Source organism: Chiloscyllium plagiosum, chromosome 5, assembly GCF_004010195.1.
Source record: "Chiloscyllium plagiosum isolate BGI_BamShark_2017 chromosome 5, ASM401019v2, whole genome shotgun sequence".
Taxonomy (NCBI): Eukaryota; Metazoa; Chordata; class Chondrichthyes; order Orectolobiformes; family Hemiscylliidae; genus Chiloscyllium; species Chiloscyllium plagiosum.
Genome location: NC_057714.1, coordinates 53704486 through 53726760, shown reverse-complemented (window position 1 = coordinate 53726760; position 22275 = coordinate 53704486). Strand labels below are relative to the sequence as shown.

The 22275-nt window shown below is 43.1% G+C and overlaps 1 protein-coding gene across 1 annotated transcript in view; it reads right to left on the bottom strand.

Moving 5' to 3' along the window:
* LOC122549908 (tensin-3-like) overlaps positions 1-6030 on the bottom strand; it is a 434491-nt gene extending 428461 nt beyond the window's left edge. Inside the window, exon 1 of the mRNA XM_043690124.1 lies at positions 4898-6030. Within this exon, the coding sequence (XP_043546059.1) occupies positions 4898-5077 (180 nt within the window). The 5' untranslated portion in view covers positions 5078-6030. The remainder of the gene's footprint in view (positions 1-4897) is intronic.
* Between the last annotated feature and the right edge of the window lie 16245 nt (positions 6031-22275).

The window sequence follows — 22275 nt, the reverse complement described above, 5'->3', positions numbered from 1 at the left end:
ATCCATTGCTGTTTGTGAAGAGGGTTCCAAACATCTACCAGCTTTTGTGGGAAGAAGTGTTTCCAAACATCTCTCTTGAACAGCCTGCCCCTAATTCTCAGACTATACCACCTTGTTCTAGAATCCCCAAACTATTTCCATTGGCTATGTTTATTTATCTTGACTTTTCCTGTTGATATCTCAAAGACTTTGATCAGATCACCCCTTACCCTTGTAAATTATAGAGAACACAAGCCTAATTTGTATAATAAGTCCTCACCATTTAACACCTGAAGCCCAGGTATCACTTTTGTAAACCTATGGTGTGCTCTCTCCAAGACCTCAGGTATGATGCCTCGATCTGCTCACAGTCCTCCAAATGGTGTCTAACAAGATTTTGTATAGTCACAGTGTAACTTCTGCCTTCTTGGACTCCAGTCCTTCAGATATCCAGTCTTCCATGAGCTTTCTTGATTATTTACTGCACCTTTTTGTGATCATTTCAATATCTATGTGCCTGAAGCTCCCAAGCCACTGAGTGAATGTGAGGATTTCTTTTCCACCCATTGCTGACACACTACTGTAAAGGGCGGTAGAGGCAGAAATGCTCATTATATTTAAGAAGCATTTAGATGTGCACTTGAGATGCCAAGGCAATGGGCCAAGTGTTGGAAAATAGGATGAGAATAGTTAGGTGGCTGCTTTTCACTGACGCAGACTTGACGGTCCAAAGGGACATTTTCTATGTTGTAGACTCTGTTTAAGAAATGATAACTTCGCTTTCCAACTTGAACCTCAGGAACAATAATCAAGTGTATTTACTGAATGTAAATCACTTCAAAAATGTAGTTGACATGAGATATGGGAGTGGAAAATGTATGTTAATCAATCTCAATAACGTGAGGAAATGAAGGGGCATGTGGATAAGGCAGGAAGTTGAAAATGACCTTACTGCATGGTGTTGCAAGAGGCTGGAGGAATCACATGATCTTTTCCCATTTCTTATGCTCTCACCCAAAGTTAGAATGACTAAGCAATGTTACAAGAGATGTATACTTATCAAAATTACAAACATGCAAAATGTTTACTCCAGCACAATTGATTATAAATATTAAACATGCTTCCTAAACCTGACATATTTCTTTATTAAGATGTTGCTTTCAGTGTCCTGACTTTATTTTTCTATAGACTCATTGGTATTGTCATTTCTCTCTTTTAGAGCACTCCATGACATTTTTCCAGGAGGCACTGCAACAGTTTACATTGTTCAATGTTGCCCAATATGTAAGTTATTCAACAAAGATTTGCTGTCTGCACTTTACAAACATTGCATTGCATTATTCTTTCCTTAGATATATTACACACAAGAATACCAACAAGAGGAGGCCTCTCAAACCTTTGAGCTTGCTCTGTCATTCAATAGATTATGGCTGATCCAATTTTAAGCTCAACTTACATTCCTGCATATCCCTAATAATCTTTAATTTCCAAAGTAATCAAGAATCTACCTCTGCCTTAAAGGTATTTGAGAATTCTGCATTCACTGGCTTTTAAAAGAGGGAAGTTCCAAAGACTCGCACCTGTCAGAGAAAAAAATGCTTTTCCTCATCTGTTTTAAATGGGCAACATTATATTTAAACTACAACCACTAAATTCTCCCACAAGAGAAAAAGTCCTTCGGATATCCACCTGGTCAAATCTCCTCAGTATTTTATATGTTTTGATTAAGTCACCTCTGACTCTTCGAAACTCCAGAGGATTGAGGCCTAGCCCTTCTTCATAAAGGCAATCCACTTATTTCAGGTATCTGTCTGCTAAACCTTCTCTGAATTATTTCCACTATGTTAACATCCTTCCATAAATACAGTGACCAGTATTGTGCGCAGTACACCAAATCCCCTGTATAACTGAAGCATAACCTCCCCCATCTTGCATTCAATTTGTCTCATAATAAAACATAGCATTTATATTTCTGTGTAAAACTTACCTAATCTGAAATATTCAAGCACCACTCCAACTCAGGCTTTGATACAGTGGCCCAAGGTGTGACCAAACAACAGTTAAACATTTTTAAAAAACCTACTCCTGTTCTTAGCAGCAATCTCAGTATCTGGTCCAGCTAGTGACACACACATTGTATCAATGGAAATATAAAAAAAGGTTCAAGCTGGATCCACTACTTTTCGCCATTAATATAAATGATTTGAATGTAATCATAAGAGGTACAGTTAGTAAGTTTGCAGAATTGGAAGTGTAGTGGACAGTGAAGAAGGTTACCTCAGATTGCAACAGGATCTGGATCAGAGGAACAAATGGGCTGAGGAGTGGCAGATGGAGTTTAATTCAGATAAATGCGAGGTGCTGCATTTTGGGAAAGCAAATCTTAGCATGACTTATACACTTAAAGGTAAGGGCCTAGGGAGTATTGGTGAACAAAGAGACCGTGGAGTGCAGGTTCATAGTTTCTTGAAAGTGGAGTCGCAGGTAGATAGGATAGTGAAGGTGGCGTTTGGTATGTTTTCCTTTATTGGTCAGAATAGAGTACAGGATTTGGACGGTCATGTTGCAGCTGTACAGGATATCGGTTAGGCCACTTTTGGAATATTGCGTGCAATTCTGGTCTCTTTAGAAGTTTAGATTACTTACAGTGTGGAAACAGGCCCTTCAGCCCAACAAGTCCACACCGACCTCTGAAGAGCAACTCACCCAGACCCATTCCCCTACATTTACCCCTTCACCTAATACTACGGGCAATTTAGCATGGCCAATAGGCTGGGGCTGATTTCCCTGGTGCGGAGGCTGAGGGGTGACCTTATAGAGGTTTATAAAATCATGAGGGACATGGAGATGGTTCATAGACAAAGTCTTTTCCCTGGGGTTGGGGAGTCCAGAACTAGACAGCATAGCTTTAGGGCGAGAGGGGGAAGATATAAAAGAGACCTAAGGGGCAACGTTTTCACGCAGAGGGTAGTACGTGTATGGAATGAGCTGCCAGAGGAAGTGGCGGAGGCTGGTACAATTGCAACATTTAAAAGGCATCTGGGTGGGTATATGGATAGGAAGGGTTTGGAGAAATATGGGCCAGGTGCTGGCAGGTGGGACTAGATTAGGTTGGGATATCTGGTCGGCATGGATGGGTTGGGCCAAAGTGTCGGTTTCCCTATGACTCTAATTAGAATTTGTGGCCTTAATATAGTGTACCTCATTTCAAACAAATTCAGAAGTCACATGACACCAGGTTATAATGCAACAGGTTTATCTGAAATCACAAGCTTTCAAAACACTGTTCCTTCATTTGGACTTCACCTGACGAAGGAGCAGCACTCCGAAAGCTTGAGATTTCAAATTAACCTGTTGGACTATAACCAGGTGTCATGTGACTTCAGACCTAGTTTGCCCCAGTCCAATACCTGCACCGCCACATCATTTTAATCAAAATAATATGTTCCTTGTGCAAAGAATATCATGTTTTCCTTCACATCTTGCACATCATTTGATTTATTAAAGTACTACAGAAACAGGTGGCTCAGTGGTTAGCACTGTTGCCTCACAGCACCAGGGACCCAGGTTCAACTCCAGCCTCAGGCAACTGTCTGTGTGGAGTTTGCACGGGTTTTCTCCAGGTTCTCCGGTTTCTTCCCACAGTCCAAAGATGTGCATGTTAGGTGAATTGACCATGCTAAATTGCCTGTAGTGTTAGGTGCATTAGTCAGAGGGAAATGGGCCTGGGTGGGTTATTCTTCGGAGGGTTAGTGTGGACTTGTTGGGCCGAAGGGCCTGTTTCCACACTGTAGGGAATCTAATCTAATTTTATAGACTTCTTCTGGGAAAAAGAAATGAAATCAAGCTTAAACATGGCCCCACTAAATAGGGAAGACACATGAGTGTATAAACAACCTACTCTTGTTCCTATGATCCATAAACAGCAGCAATTAGTTTCGAGGTGAAGACTTAGAGTAATTCCTGCAAGAAGTAGTCAAAATATTGCATTTATTGGTCAGAGTGGTTGAGACATACCCTGAATATTAAACATCACAGTTACATTTCCAACCATCCATAAGCAATACATCAACAGAATTCCAAATGAACTTCCACAGTTCACCGCCAGCCAGTTATGTATCCAAGGGTTTTGGAGACACAATCAGTGGTTGATTTACCAACACTGGCTGGACATATTAACGAAGATTTCATCATGTGAATTCTCAACTCAATAAGTGCCTTTCCCTCCCTAAGATTTTAATAACTAACAAATAAAACTTCTGAAACAAGGTTAAACTATAATTTTTCTCCCGTGCTGTTGCAGAGATTTGCTTTTAATTCTGAGAGATTCAAAGGCAAATTTACAGAGCTGGAACTGTTAATAGGCTGTTAGAAGGGCTCATGTCCGAAACGTCGATTCTCCTGCCCCTTGGATGCTGCCTGACCTGCTGCGCTTTTCCAGCAACACATTTTCAGCTCTGATCTCCAGCATCTGCAGTCCTCACTTTCTCCTGGAACTGTTAATAGGCTATTTGCCTGTCTTCAAGCTTGATTAAAGCCCTGAGCGTTCTCCAGTAGATAATAATACTTGATCTTTCACGAAAGAAAACGTTTATTTTGCCAATATTTTCTTCTAAACCTTCTGAACCTTCAGCCAAGCTTTGTGTAGGGCTTAACATTATAAAGCGCCAATTTCACTTCTGAAATTGTTGATACTGTTCTGCATCACATGACAGGTGAAGTGTGTTACAGTGCTGAACCAGGAATTTATGGTCACCAAATGGGATTGGAGTATTTATTTTAATTGCAAATATTATAACGATTTAAAGAGACAAGACACATGTGCAGAAAACGTTGTTTCAGACCCGCGTAGAAACAATGTCTAAACTGTATGGGAGGAGAATGCACACTCACACTGACTGCAATTAAGAAAACTCACCACAAAGATGGAAAGTTGTTCTCCTGGATGCTTTGGGACGGTTTCCCCCTGGCTGCCAGTCAGATGAAGCTGGTGAAAGAGCTTGGAATGAAAGTGCATTTCCTCAAAATTGCAGAAAACCACCAGACAAGCGGGACAAGCAAAGCGACTGCTCCAAGGGCGCCCTGCAGCCTCCTCCATGATTGAAGAACTTGTACAGATCTCCCCTGAAGTTAATCGGCGTTTACAGCAAGGGAATTCACTTCAGCGCCAAACTGATGCCACAAGGCAGGCATTCGTCAGGCTCAGCTTAGAGTCACTCCCCAGCGTGTGTGCAGCTTTCCCTGGAGTTTGCCGTGTTCTTTAAGGGCTGTGTTGTTTGGTAAATCCCCAGGCTGCGGGAATCGCCACAAACTGCGGTACAAACAGGAAACCAAAAAGGAAGGGGGAGGGGGCCTCAGCTGCAGCTTCAGTGGAGGGCTTTTCTCTCTCCGCCTTTCTTGTTCAGTGAAATGTTGTTTGGCGGGTGACAGGTGCAAAGGGGGGTAAAAGTGAAGCCTTTGCCCCTGAACAAATGGAGGGGATGCTGAGTGAGGAGATCACACTGAAACTGTGTTGCTTCTCCAGCCGAGAGCTGCTATTGTGTGGCTCCTAACACAAGTTCTGCTGTACTATTCCCCCGGAGCACACAACGCATCCCGTGTTATCAAAGAGAGCAGCCAGCGTTAACTAGCGCCTACACGCCGTCCCTTACCATTTATTCCTGGCGTATTCAAGTCATAAAATAGGAAAGTAACTGAATCGCGAATCCAGACCTACAGACTGCAGTCTGACAATTTAACAGGTTTTCGACAAAATATAATTGCGTTATTCCTGCTGAACTACTGTCAGTTATCAGACAATATCAGTATACTTGTAAAACATTGCGTGTGTTTGGTTAAATATTCCAGCAGCATTTGGCAAATCCCCGCATTTATGTCCAGGTCTACCATCCTTGCACGGTCTCGCCCTTCATTAAGTGTTCCCAGACTCCTGAGACTTGCCCTCTGGTTCACAAAGGCTGATACTTCAATCATTCCACGCTTTGTCTCAGAACGTTTTCCATCAGAACAAAATCCCTTTGCCCAGCGAGACTTCAGTTCCCCTCTGGCCTCTAAAATAATTACAGTTGCTGCCCGTGTGAGAGGAGTTATTGTGCAAATTCTTAAAATATACATATGCAAATTTAAAACAGCTCAAAAGTGATTAATTCTGTCGTCCAATTTGATGGGTATGTTGTGTTAGTTGCTGTATCAGAGCTGAAAAATGTGTTGCTGGAAAAGCGCAGCAGGTCGGGCAGCATCCAAGGAGCAGGAGAATCGACGTTTCAGGCATAAGCCCTTCTTCAGGAATGAGGAGGGTGTGTCAAGCAGGCTAAGATAAAAGGTAGGGAGGAGGGACTTGGGGAAGGGGTGTTGGGAATGCGATAGGTAGAAGCAGGTTAAGGTGAGGGTGATAGGCCAGAGAGGGGGCGGGGGGGCGGAGAGGTCAGGAAGAAGATTGCAGGTCAAGAAGGCGGTGCTGAGTCCGAGAGTTGGGACTGAGATAAGGTGGGTGGAGGGGAAATGAGGAAGCTGGAGAAATCTGTATTCATCTCTTGTGGTTGGGGGGTTCCTAGGCGGAAGATGAGGCGCTCTTCCTCCAGGCGTTCCTAGGCGGAAGATGAGGCGCTCTTCCTCCAGGCGTTGTGTTGCCGTGGTCTGGCGGGCGATGGAGGAGGCCAAGGACCTGGATGTCCTTGTCGGAGTGGGAGGGGGAGTTAAAGTGTTCAGCCATGGGGCGGTTGGGTTGGTTGGTGCGGGTGTCCCAGAGGTGTTCTCTGAAATGTTCCACAAGTAGGCGGCCTGTCTCCCCAATATAGAGGAGGCCATTGGTAGGGCTCATGCCCGAAATGTCGATTCTCCTGCTCCTTGGGATGCTGCCTGACCTGCTGCGCTTTTCCAGCAACACATTTTTCAGCTCTGATCTCCAGCATCTGCAGTCCTCACTTCCTCTTAGTTGCTGTATCACTTTGTAATTAATAAAAATTCTTAGAAGCTAGGTATATCCTTGGAGTCTTTGGATTGTATTTTCTGATCTATTTTCTAACCAATAACACATCAACACAAATAACATTTCACCAAATATCAGAGGGATTTAAATATGTGGCAGGGGGGTGGGGGGAGAGGTTCGGATACTTAAATTGTTAAAACCTGGAGATCAAGGATGGAAAGGGTGCCCTTACTGCAAACTCCTCATGTGATTGTAATGGAGGTTTTGAATTTTTTTAAAGGGATGTACTTGCCAATTCAGTGTGCACTTGATTGTATGGGTATGTATAAAGAATTAACCATGCAGGTTTACTTGAATATGATAAATAAGGAGTTAAAAGTGTTAAAAGACATCCTGACTTCCAATTCTCATGGAAAACACATACACTTGAGCAAACATGCAAAGAATCAAATTACAGACGTGAACCTTGACCAAATTTAAGTTCAATAAAACAAAATAAGAATGAGTTCACCGATTGTAATTGGGTGTCTGCTTTGGCTGTGACTCTCTGAAAGTGTTGGTCCTCTGACAAATTGAGCTACTGATGTCTCCTTCTTCTAGAAATGCGACTGTGGAACCACCAAAGTCTTCCTTTAAAAGTTTTCCATGAGGGACATAGACACAACCAAACTCTGTAAACAGTGTGCTGGTGTAGATGGAGACCAAGGGCGGGTGCACAAAAATTGGTTGGTCATATGACTTTTCTCTAACCACCATCAGAAGTTCAAAAATCCATTGCATATTCCAAAGTTCCTAAGAAAACCAAAGTACTTTAATCAAGCAATTAATTTCAGAATTGTTTATTCTTTCATATAAATCTTCATGTTTGATAAGATCGGACAGAAACTATTTATATCTCTGGTACAGTCTTCATAAACTATGTTGAGAGTGTGTTGCTGGAAAAGAACAGCAGGTCAGGCAGCATCCGAGGAGCAGGAGAATCAATGTTTCAGGCTGGAGCCCTTCATCCGGAAAGTTTCTTCATTAACTATGCTTTTCCATCTCAATGGAGTGAGGTGTGATCTACAGAGTAATGCACTTAGCAGCCTAACCTGAACCCAGTCGCTGCAGCTTGCTTCCCTGGGTATCCATCTTGGTCAACATTCTTCACCATCTCAGGGCACCATGCTCAGTGACTGCCTGCACTCCCCATCCATAAAGGTTGGCACTGGACGAGCAGCAGTCTCACTGCATCATTAGGGTATATCGCCAATTCATTTATCATACTGTTCGCTATATTTCAATACTGCACTTTGGACCACACTGGCACCGTTCATTGCAATGCTGCTGCCAGGCCACATTGTGTGCAGGAACAAGCAAACATCTTATCCATCAGCATTGGATGCATCTCTGGACTCTTGGCTTGTCTGCTTAGCACTCACTCAATTGGAGCTTACTTCAATACTCACAATATCTCTGTCTTGCCTTTATGCACATTATCACATAATTAGGGAATTTATAGCCCCACATTACTCTGCCTTGCAGGGTATAGACAATGGAAGCACAGAGAAATGGAGCAGGAATAGATATGCCAGCAAGTCTAGCATCAGCAGCAACCTCCAGCAGCGGTTGAGCAGATGCAGCAGAAGGTCTCCTCAGGATGTAGAGGAGCTACAGGAAGCCCAGAATATATCATCCTGGATGCCATTATCTCCAGCTGGGCAAAGTGCAATGTGCTGTGGAGTGAGGGATACCATCACAGAGCTCTCATCTGCTAAAGCAGGACCTACAAACTAAATGAGGGGGTGGACAACCTAACCAGGTGGCCTTGAAGGTGACAACTGTGCTAAACCTTTATTCAACTAGTTGCATTTAGGGACCACTGGGATCTCTCTATCACCCACTCACAAGTGATATCGAGGCTGTTACCAATTTATGCAACACCATTTCATCTTACTTTCCTGAGAAGAGTTAGTGCTACAGGTTGGGCAGCAGTTTTGCCAACTCAGCTACCTGACTTCTTCCCGTGTGAAAAACTGTTCATAAGTTTTGTTGTGCGTGCCTAACAACTCATTTAACCAACAAAGAAGGGTTCCATTCAGTCAGTCTAAAGGTCATTTGTGATCATCAGTGGAACATCTTAGATCACTGTCTCATAACCTAGTAGCTATCAATGATGCAAATATCCATGATCACTGTCAGATTCCTATTTCAAGGAATGGATATCTGACATGGATAGTTGCTGGATGACAAGGGCTGTCCTCTGCAACTATTAGCTAATAACTCTACATGACTGAGGCTAAGCATAATGCAATGCAGCTCATTCTTCCACCAGGGTCATTGTGGGGCAGATGATAGGTCTCCTAAGATAAAGTTCCGATGCTTGGTTGATCTTGGGGGACCTTGCAGGACAGTATTGACAGAGTATAGTACTGCATGCGGTGCTCTACACAACTGGAAAAGACAAAAAGAAGACACTGAAGATCGAAGAGAGCAGCAGCAATCTTCTGAGGAGGAAGATGGAGACATTGAGAGCTGCAGGAATATCATCTTCAGCACAATAGAGCGATGCAGTGTCAGCAACAACCAACAAGACAGGACATAATGAACACCGACTTCCAATAAATCTGAATTGGATGAAGTCAACATTCATTGCCTGTTAAGTTATTGTTGATTGAAGAGCAAGCAGCTCCTGTTCATCCCAGAAGCAAACGCAGTTTTTCTAGTTTATCTTCACTTTTCCTATTTTCACTTTGTCTTCACTTTTCCTATTGTTTAATAAAAGTTTATGTGAATAACTGTTGAAGACTTTACAACAAGTGATGCTCTCACATTTAGCAATAATAAGGTATTAAATGATGCTGGGCATAAGGGAAAGAGTAGTATGGTGTCATACAGGAAACTGACCTGATTTGGTCTAAGGACAGAGAACCTCTGGAGATTAATTCTTGTTACTGCTGTAACAGTTGATCAAACAGGTGATAGTGGAAGTGGCAATATATTAATGTAACCTTCTATTTTCAATAAAGTGTCATGCATTCCATCCATATGCCTTCTTTATTGTTTCCCCCCCACATCTATCATGAGGAGTGTCCGTGGCTGGCAGCATTCGAACCAGTGCATATTTGGGATTTAAATATGGTGCCACAAATACCTTAAGATTCCAGCAGCAGTGAGCACGTCAGTCACTGATGATTGTGAGGTAGCATGAGTATGGCATTATATAATGACACAAGCAATTAATAATTGTGTGAGATAATTGCTACAGCTTACTGAGGCAAACTCTCCATAAAATCCCCCATATTGGCACTTAGCTAATTTTCAGTAACATTCAGCCCCATGTGTATTTTCTTTTTCAAAATGAGGACATTCAGCCAAAATATGACTGTGGACATAAATTCAGTGGCTGACAGGAAATAGTCTAGTGAACAATTCTAATGAACCTTTGTGGCACTCCTTCCATGGGAACAATGTGTTTTCTGAGATAGGGAGACCAAAACAGTACACAGTACTCTGGATGAGATCTAACAAAGCTATAAAAGTTAAAAGGTATACAAGTCAGTCTCTCTGGGTCCTTTGTGAAGACTAGACAGGAGAAAGTTGATAGTTAAGAGGTAGGTTTCAAAGTTCTTAGTTTTGAAGGTTAGTTGAAATTCTTTTGTCCTGATTTCTTTTGGCAGTGGCTGGCTAGCAGCACTGACAGCTATCCTATAAAATTGTACTCAAATCTTCTTGTGATGAAGGCTAACATTTCATCACTCTTCCTGATAGCTTGCCGTACCCATGTCAGCTGGATGGACTTTAAATTAAGAAATACATGACAAACTTATCTCAGACGGAGAATATAATGGGAGTAAAGGCAGCAGTCTGCACAACACACGTGTTTTGTGGCTTGTCCATTTAAAGTACAAGAGAACAGGTTAAAAGCCCATTCATTGTCAGTTTATTGGAGCTAGTGGAAGAAGGTGTGCCAGTGAGCTGAGGTGCTCTCAAGTACATGGCTGGTTCAAAGAAGATGAAAACACGAGTAAGCCATTCAGCTTGTCAAGCCTGCTCCACCATTCATATCATCCTCACAACCCTTTACACCACTGATCAACTAAAATTTATCACCCTATCTTCTGAGTTAGAACATTTCTCATCTTGATTTTAAATGTCTTTTGTCTTTTGTCCTGATTTCTTTTGCCAGTGGCTGGTTAGCACCACTGAAAGCTATCCTATAAAATTGTACTCAAATCTTGTGATAAAGACTAACATTTTACCAGCCTTCCTAATAGTAGCCACGTTAGTTTTCCATGACATATGGATAAGAACACCTATATCCCATAGTACATCTACACTGTCCAATCTCTCAGCATTTAAGAACTACTCTGCATATCTGTTCTTACTACCAAAGTGGATCACCTCTCATTTCCTCACATACATTATATTCTATCTGCCACATTCTTTCCCATTCACTAAGCCCATCCAAATCCTCCTGAAAATTTTTTACATCTTCTTCACACACACATACCTGCTTAGCCTTGTATTATCCACAGATGTGGAAATATTACATTCGGTCCCCATCTCTAAATTATTGCTTTTTATTTTGAACAGCTGGGACCCAAGTACTGATCCTTGCAGTAAATTCCAGGATGTAAGCTATCAGGTCCTAGAAATTACCAATTTTCAACCACATTAATTTCTCCAGTACAACACTCTTACCAATATTAATTTCCTTCAATTTCTACCTAATCATTTGGATCTCTAATTCTGGGAGAATTTATATATCTTCCTCAGTGAAAACAAACTCAGTTGTCATTTAGCTTCACTGCCATGCCTCTATTCCTTATTATAAATTCTCCCAACTCTACTTTTAATGGACTCCCATTCATCTGAGCCAAATATTTCTGTTATACATACCTGTAGAAGCTTTAACAGTTCATTCTATCTTTTATTTCCCACCTCCGTTTCCTGGCCTTGCTTTGCTGAATTCCGAAAAGGTCCCAATCCTCATGTTTATTATTATTATTGGCCATTTTATAAGCCTTTTCTTTTAATCTTATACAATCTGTAACTTCCTTTGTCAGCTATATGTAATTGATATTTTTTTGCATTTGAAGGAATTTATAGTCGCGATAAACCATACAACAGTTCTTTAAAGATGTCTATTTCCTGTGTACTGTCATACGTTTTGTTACATTTTCCCAATCTAGTTCAGACAACTTGCCTCTCATGCTTTCATGATTTCCCTTGTTTTGCTATGAATTTCACAGTCAGAAAACTCCAAATTAGTCACCCCTGCACTGCAAGTCTTTCTCACTCTGAGTTTTAGAAGTTAGGTAGTCAGTAAGCCTGTCAAATGAACAAAGGCAGGAAAGATTCTCTCACTGTCAGTGCTGCTAGCCAGCCACTGTCAAAATCAGGACAACAGAATTTCAACTAACCTTCAAAGCCAAGAATTTTGAAATTGACCTCTCAACTATCAACTTTGTCCCATCTACTCTTCACGACAAACCCAGAGAGACTGACCTGTATTCTTTTACTGTTTATCTATTTAACTCACTTTTCATTCCTAATCTGTATGTGTGTTTTGTTAATATTTCTTTTCCAGCTGAGTAAGCAACAAACTTTGAAGTAGAATCATTCTAAACTCAAAATGTTTATTTTCTTTCTCTGTCCACAGATACTGTAAGGCTGCTGAATTTCTTCAGCAATTTGTTTTGATTTAAGAATAAAAATGAACTGGTTTTCAGAGAGAGTTGCAGAGGGTAGGATGTAGAAAGCACAAATCATGAAAACGCAGTGGCATTCCTTACTTTGGCTACCACTGTTTATTTGATCCATTGAATGTTCTGACAATTGCTTAGCAAATGAGTTCTATTATATTGACAGAAAATAGGAAAAATACTTTGGGGGGAGATATTTGAACCCAAAACAGGCAACTTGGAAATTTCCCAGTTAGGCCTCTTGCCACCAGTAAAAGTGCCTGAATGGGAGTGTGTGGAGTGGAATACAAGCTAAATCAGAGATGACCACATAGGCTGCTGAATGCAGAGGTGGCCTGTTTAAAAGGCTTACCTCAATTCTCTCGGATTTACAAAAAACAAACTTTTATATTCATGCTTCCTTTAATAATCTCTTTGAGCTGTCAATCAGACTGTGAATTCAAAATCTTTCCCGACACCTACCCACTCACTGCAATAGTAATGGAGTATTGTCAAGAATTAATGATACAATTGCATTTTGGGTTTTGTCAACAAATGTATTCAAACTGTTTTAGATACAGACAGTTTATTTTTAAATTTTTAAAGGGCTGGCCATTTAAGTAACTTAACTGAGGTTGACTTTTTTTCCAACACTTGCAGATACAGGTAGGCATTTTTTTTTAAATTCTCAAGGAGCTGACCATTTTAATAGCTACGATACAATAAAATATGCTTTTATTATCACGTGTACTCCATTGCAGGAATACAGTGAAAAGCTTTTACAATGTCTGCCTTCTTATGGTAACCTCTTAGATACAAGTATCGAGATACAATTCTTGGATACAGCAGAGGAATAAAAGTTATTATTTACAGAGTGAAAAATAAGTTTAAAATAGGACATCACTAAAGGGTTGACATTACACTAAGTTAGGAAGTTTCAAAAAGACCTGATACTGTAGCAGCTCAGCACAGGACCTCTGCACGTAGTCTGGCCACCTGTGCTAGATCCCAGTCCAACAGCCATCCCTGCTCCACTCTAAGCCCCAGACTGCTCCATACCAGCACTCAGCTGCTCCAAGGAATGGGCCAGGACAGTCTCCCCGCAGCAGTCTCTGCCAGGAACTCACTGCCTGTACAATGCTCCGAGGCTGCTTCCCCACATGGGGCTTCAGGGCTCACAGCCCACACACTGTACCAGGGCTGGCAGCTCGTGATGCTCTGGGACACACGGCAAGGGCAAGTGATATAGCATCTGACATGGATCTGTTGGCAAATTGGAGTGGGTCAGGAGTAGTGGGGAGGCTGGAGTTGATTAATGCCATAACCAGCCTTTCAAAGCACTTCATGACCACTGAAGTTAGGATCACTGGACAGTGGTCATTGAGACATGCTGCATGAGCCTTCTTAGGCACAGGGATAATGTTGGCCATCTTGAAATAGGCAGGCAGAGCCAGTGGCCTGCTGCAGGGAGAAGTTGAAGATGCCCAAGAAGACCTCTGCCAGTTGATCTGCCCATGCACGTCTTGGTATTCTATCTGGTCCTATTGCTTTCCTTGGATTCACACAAAGGAAAGCTGATCTGACCTCTGATGCAGTGACTGTTGGGATTGGTTCGTCAGGACTTGTCAAAATAAGTGTTATCCCTCCGCCGAAATCCTGCTCAAAGTGAGCAGACAAGGCTCTTCAATATTGAAGCTCTCTTCAATAGCAATTATGATCTCTCCAAAAATTTATAACTCTGCCACCCCAGGATCAGGTTGTTGCTCCAGTAAAAGTGTGGTCTGTTTGAGCTCCACATTGAGTTGCCATGGTCCTTCTGAACTGAAATGGGATCTATGAAAAATGGGCTCAGTATGTCTGGATCCAGATCCTGCCTGGCACTTTAAAATGTTCCTGTGGTCTCCAAAACTCTGAAATTCCACACCCAAGTTTCAATTTGGAATACAGGAAATATCAGAACAAGAAACTCATGGTAAGAGTTAACCTGTTGTGTTATGAGGAGGAGAGAAAATGGAAAGTCTCATAGTGGTATCTAATAATTGATTACTCCATGTGGATAATACAAAGTTCCAACATTCTTCACAATTTCGCCTACACACAAAAGAACATGGTCTTGAAATTTTGCATTGCTTTCCAATAAAAATTCACCTTTTTAAGTTGCTAAGTTCTTCATTCACTATTTTAATGAAAAGGTTAATTTTATCGAATGAATCAGTTCATATCTCCTTTCAAAAGCAGGCAGATGAATTTGATAGAAACTAAGCTAGTGGGTGGCACAGTAGCACAGTGAGTGGGTGGCACGGTGGCACAGTGGGAGGGCAGCACAGTGGCACAGTGGTTAGCACTGCTGCCTCACAGCACCAGAGACCTGGGTTCCATTCCCGCCTCAGGCGACTCTCTGTGTGGAGTTTGCACATTCTCCCCGTGTCTGCGTGGGTTTCCTCCGGGTGCTCCGGTTTCCTCCCAACTTGCTCAAAAATGTGCAAGTTAGGTGAATTGGCCATGCTAAATTGCCCGTAATGTTAGGTGAAGGAGTAAATGTAGGGGAATGGGTCTGGGTAGTTGCGCTTCGGCGGGTCAGTGTGGACTTGTTGGGCCGAAGGGCCTGTTTCTGCACTATAAGTAATCTAATCTAAGCTCTCTAGCAATGCCTTAAAGACAGATATCCAGGCTTATGCATTTGAATTTTAAAGTCACCTCTTTCAGGACGTGATCATTAAGTTGCAGATGTGAAGAGGAAATTTCAGTACAAACACAGAAACAGGTTGCACCTGAACTGGAAGGGGTCCAATATCCTGGGTGGAAGGTTTGCTCGAGTGGTTCAGGAGGGTTTAAACTAGTATGGCAGGGGGGTGAACCTGAGCTATATACCAGTGGGTGAGAGTTCATGGAGATGAGGCAATAGCAAGAGGTAGTGCAGCCAGTGGGAAGGAATTTCCTGGGAAAGAACCAAGGGATCGGTTAAAGTGTGTTTGCTTTAATGCAAAGAGTATCAGGAATAAAAGTGATGAGCTTAGAACATGGATCAGTACCTGGTGGCATGATGTTGTGGCCATAACAGAGACGTGGGTTTCTCAGGGGCAGGAATGGTTGCTGGATGTTCCAGGGTTTAGAACATTTAAAAAGAATATTCAGGAGGGTTTCCTAACTCAGTACGTTGACAGGCCGACGAGGGGAGAGGCCATTTTGGATTTCATGCTCGGCAATGAGCCAGGGCAGGTGTCAGATCTTGCAGTGGGAGAGCATTTTGGTGATAGTGACCACAACTGCCTCACATTCTACATAACTACATAACTATGGAGAAGGAGAGAAACAGGCACAATGGGAGGATATTTAATTGGGGAAAAGGAAACTATGATGCGATCAGACGTGAGTTGGGAAGCATGGACTGGGAGCAATTGTTCATGGTAAAGGCGCAATAGATTTGTGGAGACTGTTTAAAGAACAGTTGTTGCAAGTGATGCATAAATGTGTTCCTCTGAGACAGGCAGGAAGGGGTAAGATAAAGGAACCTTGGATGACGAGAGCGGAGGAGCTTCTCGTCAAAAGAAAGAAGGCAACTTAATTAAGGTGGAGGAAGCAAGGGTCTTGCTCAGCTCTAGAGGATTACAGGCAGGTGAGGAAGGAGCTCACAAATGGTCTGAAGAGAGCCAGGAGGGGGCACGAAAAAGGCTTGGCAGGAAGGATTAAGGAGAATTCAAAGGCATTTTACACATATGTGAGGAATAAGAGAATGATCAAAGAAAGAGTAGGGCTGATCAGGGATAGCATAGGGAACTTGTGTACAGAGTCTGAGGAGGTTGGGGAAGCCCTAAATTAGTTTTTTGCTTCTTCTTTACTAAAGAAAAGGACCTTGTAGTGAATGAAACCATTGAGGAGCAGGTAAGCATGCTGGAACGGATAGAGCTTGAGGAAGCTGATGTGCTGAAAATTTTGACAAACATTCAGATTGACAAGTCGCCAGGGCCAGACCAGATTTGTCCTCGGCTGCTTTGGGAAACGAGAAATGTGATTGCTTCGCCACTTGCGAAGATCTTTGCATCCTCCCTCTCCATTGGAGTCATATCTGAGGACTGGAGGGAGGCAACTGTAATTCCTCTCTTCAAGAAAGGAAATAGGGAAATCCCTGGCAATTACAGACCAATCAGTCTCACGTCTGTCGCCTGCAAGGTGTTAGAAAGGATTCTGAGGGATAGGGTTTATGACCATCTGGAAAGGATGGTTTGATTAAATGCAGTCAGCATGGCTTTGTGAGGGGCAGGTCATGCCTCACAAATCTTATTGAGTTCTTTGAGGATGTTACCAGACAAGTAATGAAGGTTGAGCGGTGGATGTGATGTATTTGGACTTCAGCAAGGCATTTGATAAGGTTTCCCATCGTAGGCTTGTTCAGAAGGTCAGGAGGAATGGGATACAGGGAAATTTAGCTGTCTAGATACAGAATTGACTGGTCAACAGAAGACAGTGAGTGGTAGTGGAAAGAAAGTATTCTGCCTGGAAGTCAGTGGTGAGTGGTGTTCCACAGGGCTCTGTTCTTGGGCTTCTACTCTTTGTAATTTTTATTAATGACTTAGATGAGGAGATTGAAGGATGGGTTAGCAAGTTTGCAGACGACACAAAGGTTGGAGGTGTCGTTGACAGTATAGAGAACTGTTGTAGGCTGCAGCGTGACATTGACAGGATGCAGGGATGGGCTGAGAGGTGGCAGATGGAGTTCAACCCGGATAAATACGAAGTGATGCATTTTGGAAGGTCAAACTTCAAAGTTGAGTACAGGATTAAAGACAGGATTCTTGGCAGTGTGGAGGAACAGCGGGATCTTGGTGTGCAAGTACATAGATCCCTTAAAATTGCCACCCAAGTAGACAGGGTTGTTAAGAAAGCATATGGTGTTTTGGTTTTAAGAGCCGTGAGATCTTGTTGCAGCTCTATAAAACATTGGTTACACTGCACTTGGAAAACTGTGTCCAGTTCTGGTAGCCTTATTATAGGAAAGATGTGGATACTTTGGAGAGGATTCAGAGGAGGTTTACCAGAATGCTGCCTGGAATGGAGGGCTTATCTTGTGAAGAGAAGTTGACTGAGCTTGGACTGTTTTCATTGGAAAAAAGGAAGAGAGGGGACCTAATTGAGGTAATGAGAGGCAGAGATAGAGTTGATAGCCATAGACTTTTTCCCAGGGCAGAAATTGTTAACACGAGGGGTCATAGTTTTAAGCTGTTTGGCAGAAAGTATAGAGGGGATGTCAGAGGTGGGTTCTTTACGCAGAGAGTTGTGAGAGCATGGAATGCGTTGCCAGCAGAGGTTGTGGAAGCGAGGTCATTGGGGATATTTAAGAGACTGCTGGACATGCATATGGTCACAGAAATTTGAGGGTTCATATATTAGGTTTACCTTACATGAGAATCAATGGCCAGCACAACATCATGGGCTGAAGGGCCTGTTCTGTGCTGTACTGTTCTATATTCTATGTTCTCTAAAAAAAGTATCATTTTGAATCCATATCATTATCAAGCCCCTAACCAGTGAAAAGTGCAAAACTATGAGTTTAATTCTGGAGTTCCTGAAATTATCAATAAATTTGGCAAAGGAAACCACAAAAGACAATGTAACAGTACTGAACTGCAACTTGCATTCATATTGTAAAATTAATGTACAGGCAGTCCCCAGGCTGCAAATGGTTTCCATTGTGGGGTCAGTCACAAGTTGATTTGGGGTGGCACAATGGATAAGTGGGTGGCACTGCTGCCTCATAGCACCAGGCATCAGGATTTGATTCCAGCCTTGGTGACTGTCTGCATGGAGTTTGCACATTTTCCCCTTGTCTGTATAGGTTTCCTCCGGGTGCTCCAGTTTCCTCCCACAGTCCAAAGATGTGGTTAGATGGATTAGCTGTGATAAATTGCCCTGTGGTGTCCAGAGATGTGCAGGCGAGGTGGCTAGCTATGAGAAATGCAGGGTTACAAGGATGAGGTGGATCTGGTTTGGATGCTCTTTGGCGGGGTCATTGCAGACACTTTCTGCACTGTAGGAATTCTAAGAATTACACACAAGTCAGAACTACAGGTCAATGAAATAACTGTTTGTAAGTATGGGAAACATTTATATGTTGGATCTTTAAAATTACAACCACACATGAGAATGCATTCAAATATATGTGTTCATAAGTCAGTCGTTCAAAATTGGGAACTCCTGCAATTATTCATCCAAAGGAGATTCACAGCAACATAGTAAAACAAAATAGGACACAGGGACACATAAGGAGATTATAGGTCAGATTCCCAAAGCTTAGTTAAAGAAATAGATCTTAAGCAGCACGGACTCAAAGGAAGAAAGTGACAATGATAGGTGGAGAAATAAAGGGAGAGTATTCCAAAGCATCGGACTTAGGCAACTGAAGCCATAGTCATCAATGGTGGAGCAAGTAAAATTAAGGATACTCAAAATCTATGAAGAGAGGTTGGATAGCTCATGTTGTTTCCTTTAGAGCAGAAACGGTTGAGTGGAGGATTAGGTGCTCACAACTATGAATGGCATGGACAGTAGCCGTACCCCTTAGTTGAAGGGTCAAGAACAAGGAAGCACACTCTTAAAGTGGAAGGCAGAACATTTAGGGAGATCTGAGAAAAGCTTTTTTTATATTTATTCATTTTGGGGGATGTGGGCATTGCTGGTCAGACCAGCATTTACTGCCTGTCCCTAATGACGGTGTCACTGGCCAGGCCAGCATTACAGCCTGTCCCTAATGAGGGTGTCACTGGCCAGGCCAGCATTTACTGCCTGTCCCTAGTGAGGGTCTCACTGGCCAGGCCAGCATTTACAACCTGTCCCTAATGAGGGTGTCACTGGCCAGGCCAGCATTTACAACCTGTCCCTAATGAGGGTGTCGCTGGCCAGGCCAGCATTTACTGCCTGTCCCTAATGAGGGTGTCACTGGCCAGGCCAGCATTTACTGCCTGTCCCTAATGAGGGTGTCACTGGCCAGGCCTGCATTACAGCCTGTCCCTAATGATGGTGTCACTGGCCAGGCCAGCATTACAGCCTGTCCCTAATGACGGTGTCACTGGCCAGGCCAGCATTACAGCCTGTCCCTAATGAGTGTATCACTGGCCAGGCCAGCATTACAGCCTGTCCCTAATGAGGGTGTCACTGGCCAGGCCTGCATTTACAGCCTGTCCCTAATGAGGGTGTCGCTGGCCAGGCCTGCATTTACTGCCTGTCCCTAATGAGGGTGTCGCTGGCCAGGCCTGCATTTACTGCCTGTCCCTAATGAGGTTGTCGCTGGCCAGGCCTGCATTTACTGCCTGTCCCTAGTGAGGGTCTCACTGGCCAGGCCTGCATATATCACCTGTCCCTAATGAGGGTGTCACTGGCCAGGGTTGGAACTGGGGTAAGGCGGGGGAGGGGAAATTAGGAAACTGGTGTAATCCACATTGATGTCCTGGGGTTGAAGTGTTCCGAGGCGGAAGATGAGGCGATCTTCGTCCAGACGTCGGTTGCTGAGGGAGCAATGATGGTGTCACTGGCCAGGCCAGCATTACAGCCTGTCCCTAATGAGGGTGTCACTGGCCAGGACTGCATTTACTGCCTGTCCCTAATGAGGGTGTCGCTGGCCAGGCCAGCATTTACTGCCTGTCCCTAATGAGGGTGTCACTGGCCAGGCCTGCATTTACAACCTGTCCCTAATGATGGTGTCACTGGCCAGGCCTGCATTTACAACCTGTCCCTAATGATGGTGTCACTGGCCAGGCCAGCATTACAGCCTGTCCCTAATGAGGGTGTCACTGGCCAGGCCTGCATATATCGCCTGTCCCTAATGAGGGTGTCACTGGCCAGGGTTGGAACTGGGGTAAGGTGGGGGAGGGGAAATTAGGAAACTGGTGTAATCCACATTGATGTCCTGGGGTTGAAGTGTTCTGAGGCGGAAGATGAGGCGATCTTCGTCCAGACGTCGGTTGCTGAGGGAGCGGCGGTGAAGGAGGCCCAGGACCTGCATGTCCTCGGCAGAGTGGGAGGGTGAGTTGAAATGTTGGGCCACGGGGCGGTGGGGTTGATTGGTGCGGGTGTCCTGGAGATGTTCTCTAAAGCGCTCTGCGAGAAGGCGTCCAGTCTCCCCAATGTAAAGGAGGACATATCGGGAGCAACAGGTACAATAAATGACATTTGTGGATGTGCAGGTGAAACTTTGACGGATGTGGAAGGCTCCTTTTGGGCCTTGGAACTGGGGTAAGGTGGGGGGAGGGTTTCCTCATTTCCCCTCCCCCCACCTTACCCCACTTCCAACCTTCCAGCTCAGCACTATCCTCATGACCTGTCCTACCTGCCAATCTTCCTTCCCACCTATCTGCTCGACCCTCCTCTCTGACGTATCACCTTCACCCCCCCACCCCGCCATCCATCCAATGTATTCTTTGCTACCTTCTCCCCAGCTCCAACCCCCTCCTATTTATTTCTCCACCCTGGAGGCTCCCTGAATGAAGGGCTTTTACCCGAAACGCCGATTTTCCTGCTCCTCACCTGCTGTGCTTTTCCAGTGCCACTCTAATTTAAATTCTGCTTTCCAGCATCTGCAGTCCTCACTTTTGCCTGAGGAGCAAGGACCTGCTGTGAATAGAGGCTGAGCAGCAGAGGTTTCTATGACCTCAAGTTTATGTTAGGTCGAATATGGGAGACATAGTCAAGTCTGGAAGTAACAGAAGTATAAATGAGGGTGGTGAGTTGTTGAGCAGATGCAGGGACAAATCAGGCAATGTCGTGGAAGTGAAAACAGGCATTCTTAGTGGTGACATGAAAATAAGACTTTCAGATAAAATGTGATACCAAGGTGGTGAACAGGTTGGCTTAATCTCAGGCCATCTTATGAAAGTTTAAGTTGGGCATTTAAATGCTGAACTAAAAAAATCAAGTTTAATTATACATCAGTAAATTATTTTGTTCAAAGGTTACATTATGTAATTGTTTCCAAATGTTTCCAGCTGCAGGCTAAACAAACATGAAACTAGTCTGCAATCTTCTGCAGCTGGATGCGAGTGGAAATGGTAATGTTATTCTGCTACCTTTTGCAAAAATTTTACTTTTATACAGAAGTAAAAATTAACTCAATTAACCAATGTCAACAGAAAGAGACAGTACGACGGGTACTTTGCAGTAATACTTGAAAGCACCTTTAATTATGTTAAGGACTTCCTTAAATACTTTTTAAATAATACCATGCTATCCAATCTAGCTAACCATCCGTGCAAATATTTCTTAGCAGGAGTAAAGAGGGGAAATATCTTATGAGCAAGGTTCACATTTGCCCCATTCATTTTAAATTTGATCGAATGCTTGTATCTTTTATTTGAAGCAATTGCTAATTATTTCTGACTCTTCGAACTACATGGATAAATAGGATTTTGAAAAGTATTCAAACTGTCAAAGGAAACTTGGATCAGAACCAGTATGACCATATTTGGTATAAACTGTCTCATCAGGTCGAAGAATGGAAGATTGAAATCATGTGTGAGAGATTTTCTACAAAATCAGAAAGGTTGGTTAAAAAAAGGCTATTAATGGTTTTCTGGTTTAGACAGACTTCTGAAAGCCAGTATGAGTGGAACTTCAGCAGAAATGGCATAACAGTTTAAGATTCATTAAAGAATGGAAACTGTATCACAAAATAAATATTCTAAGCCTGGGAATATTCTAAGCCTGGGAATGCAA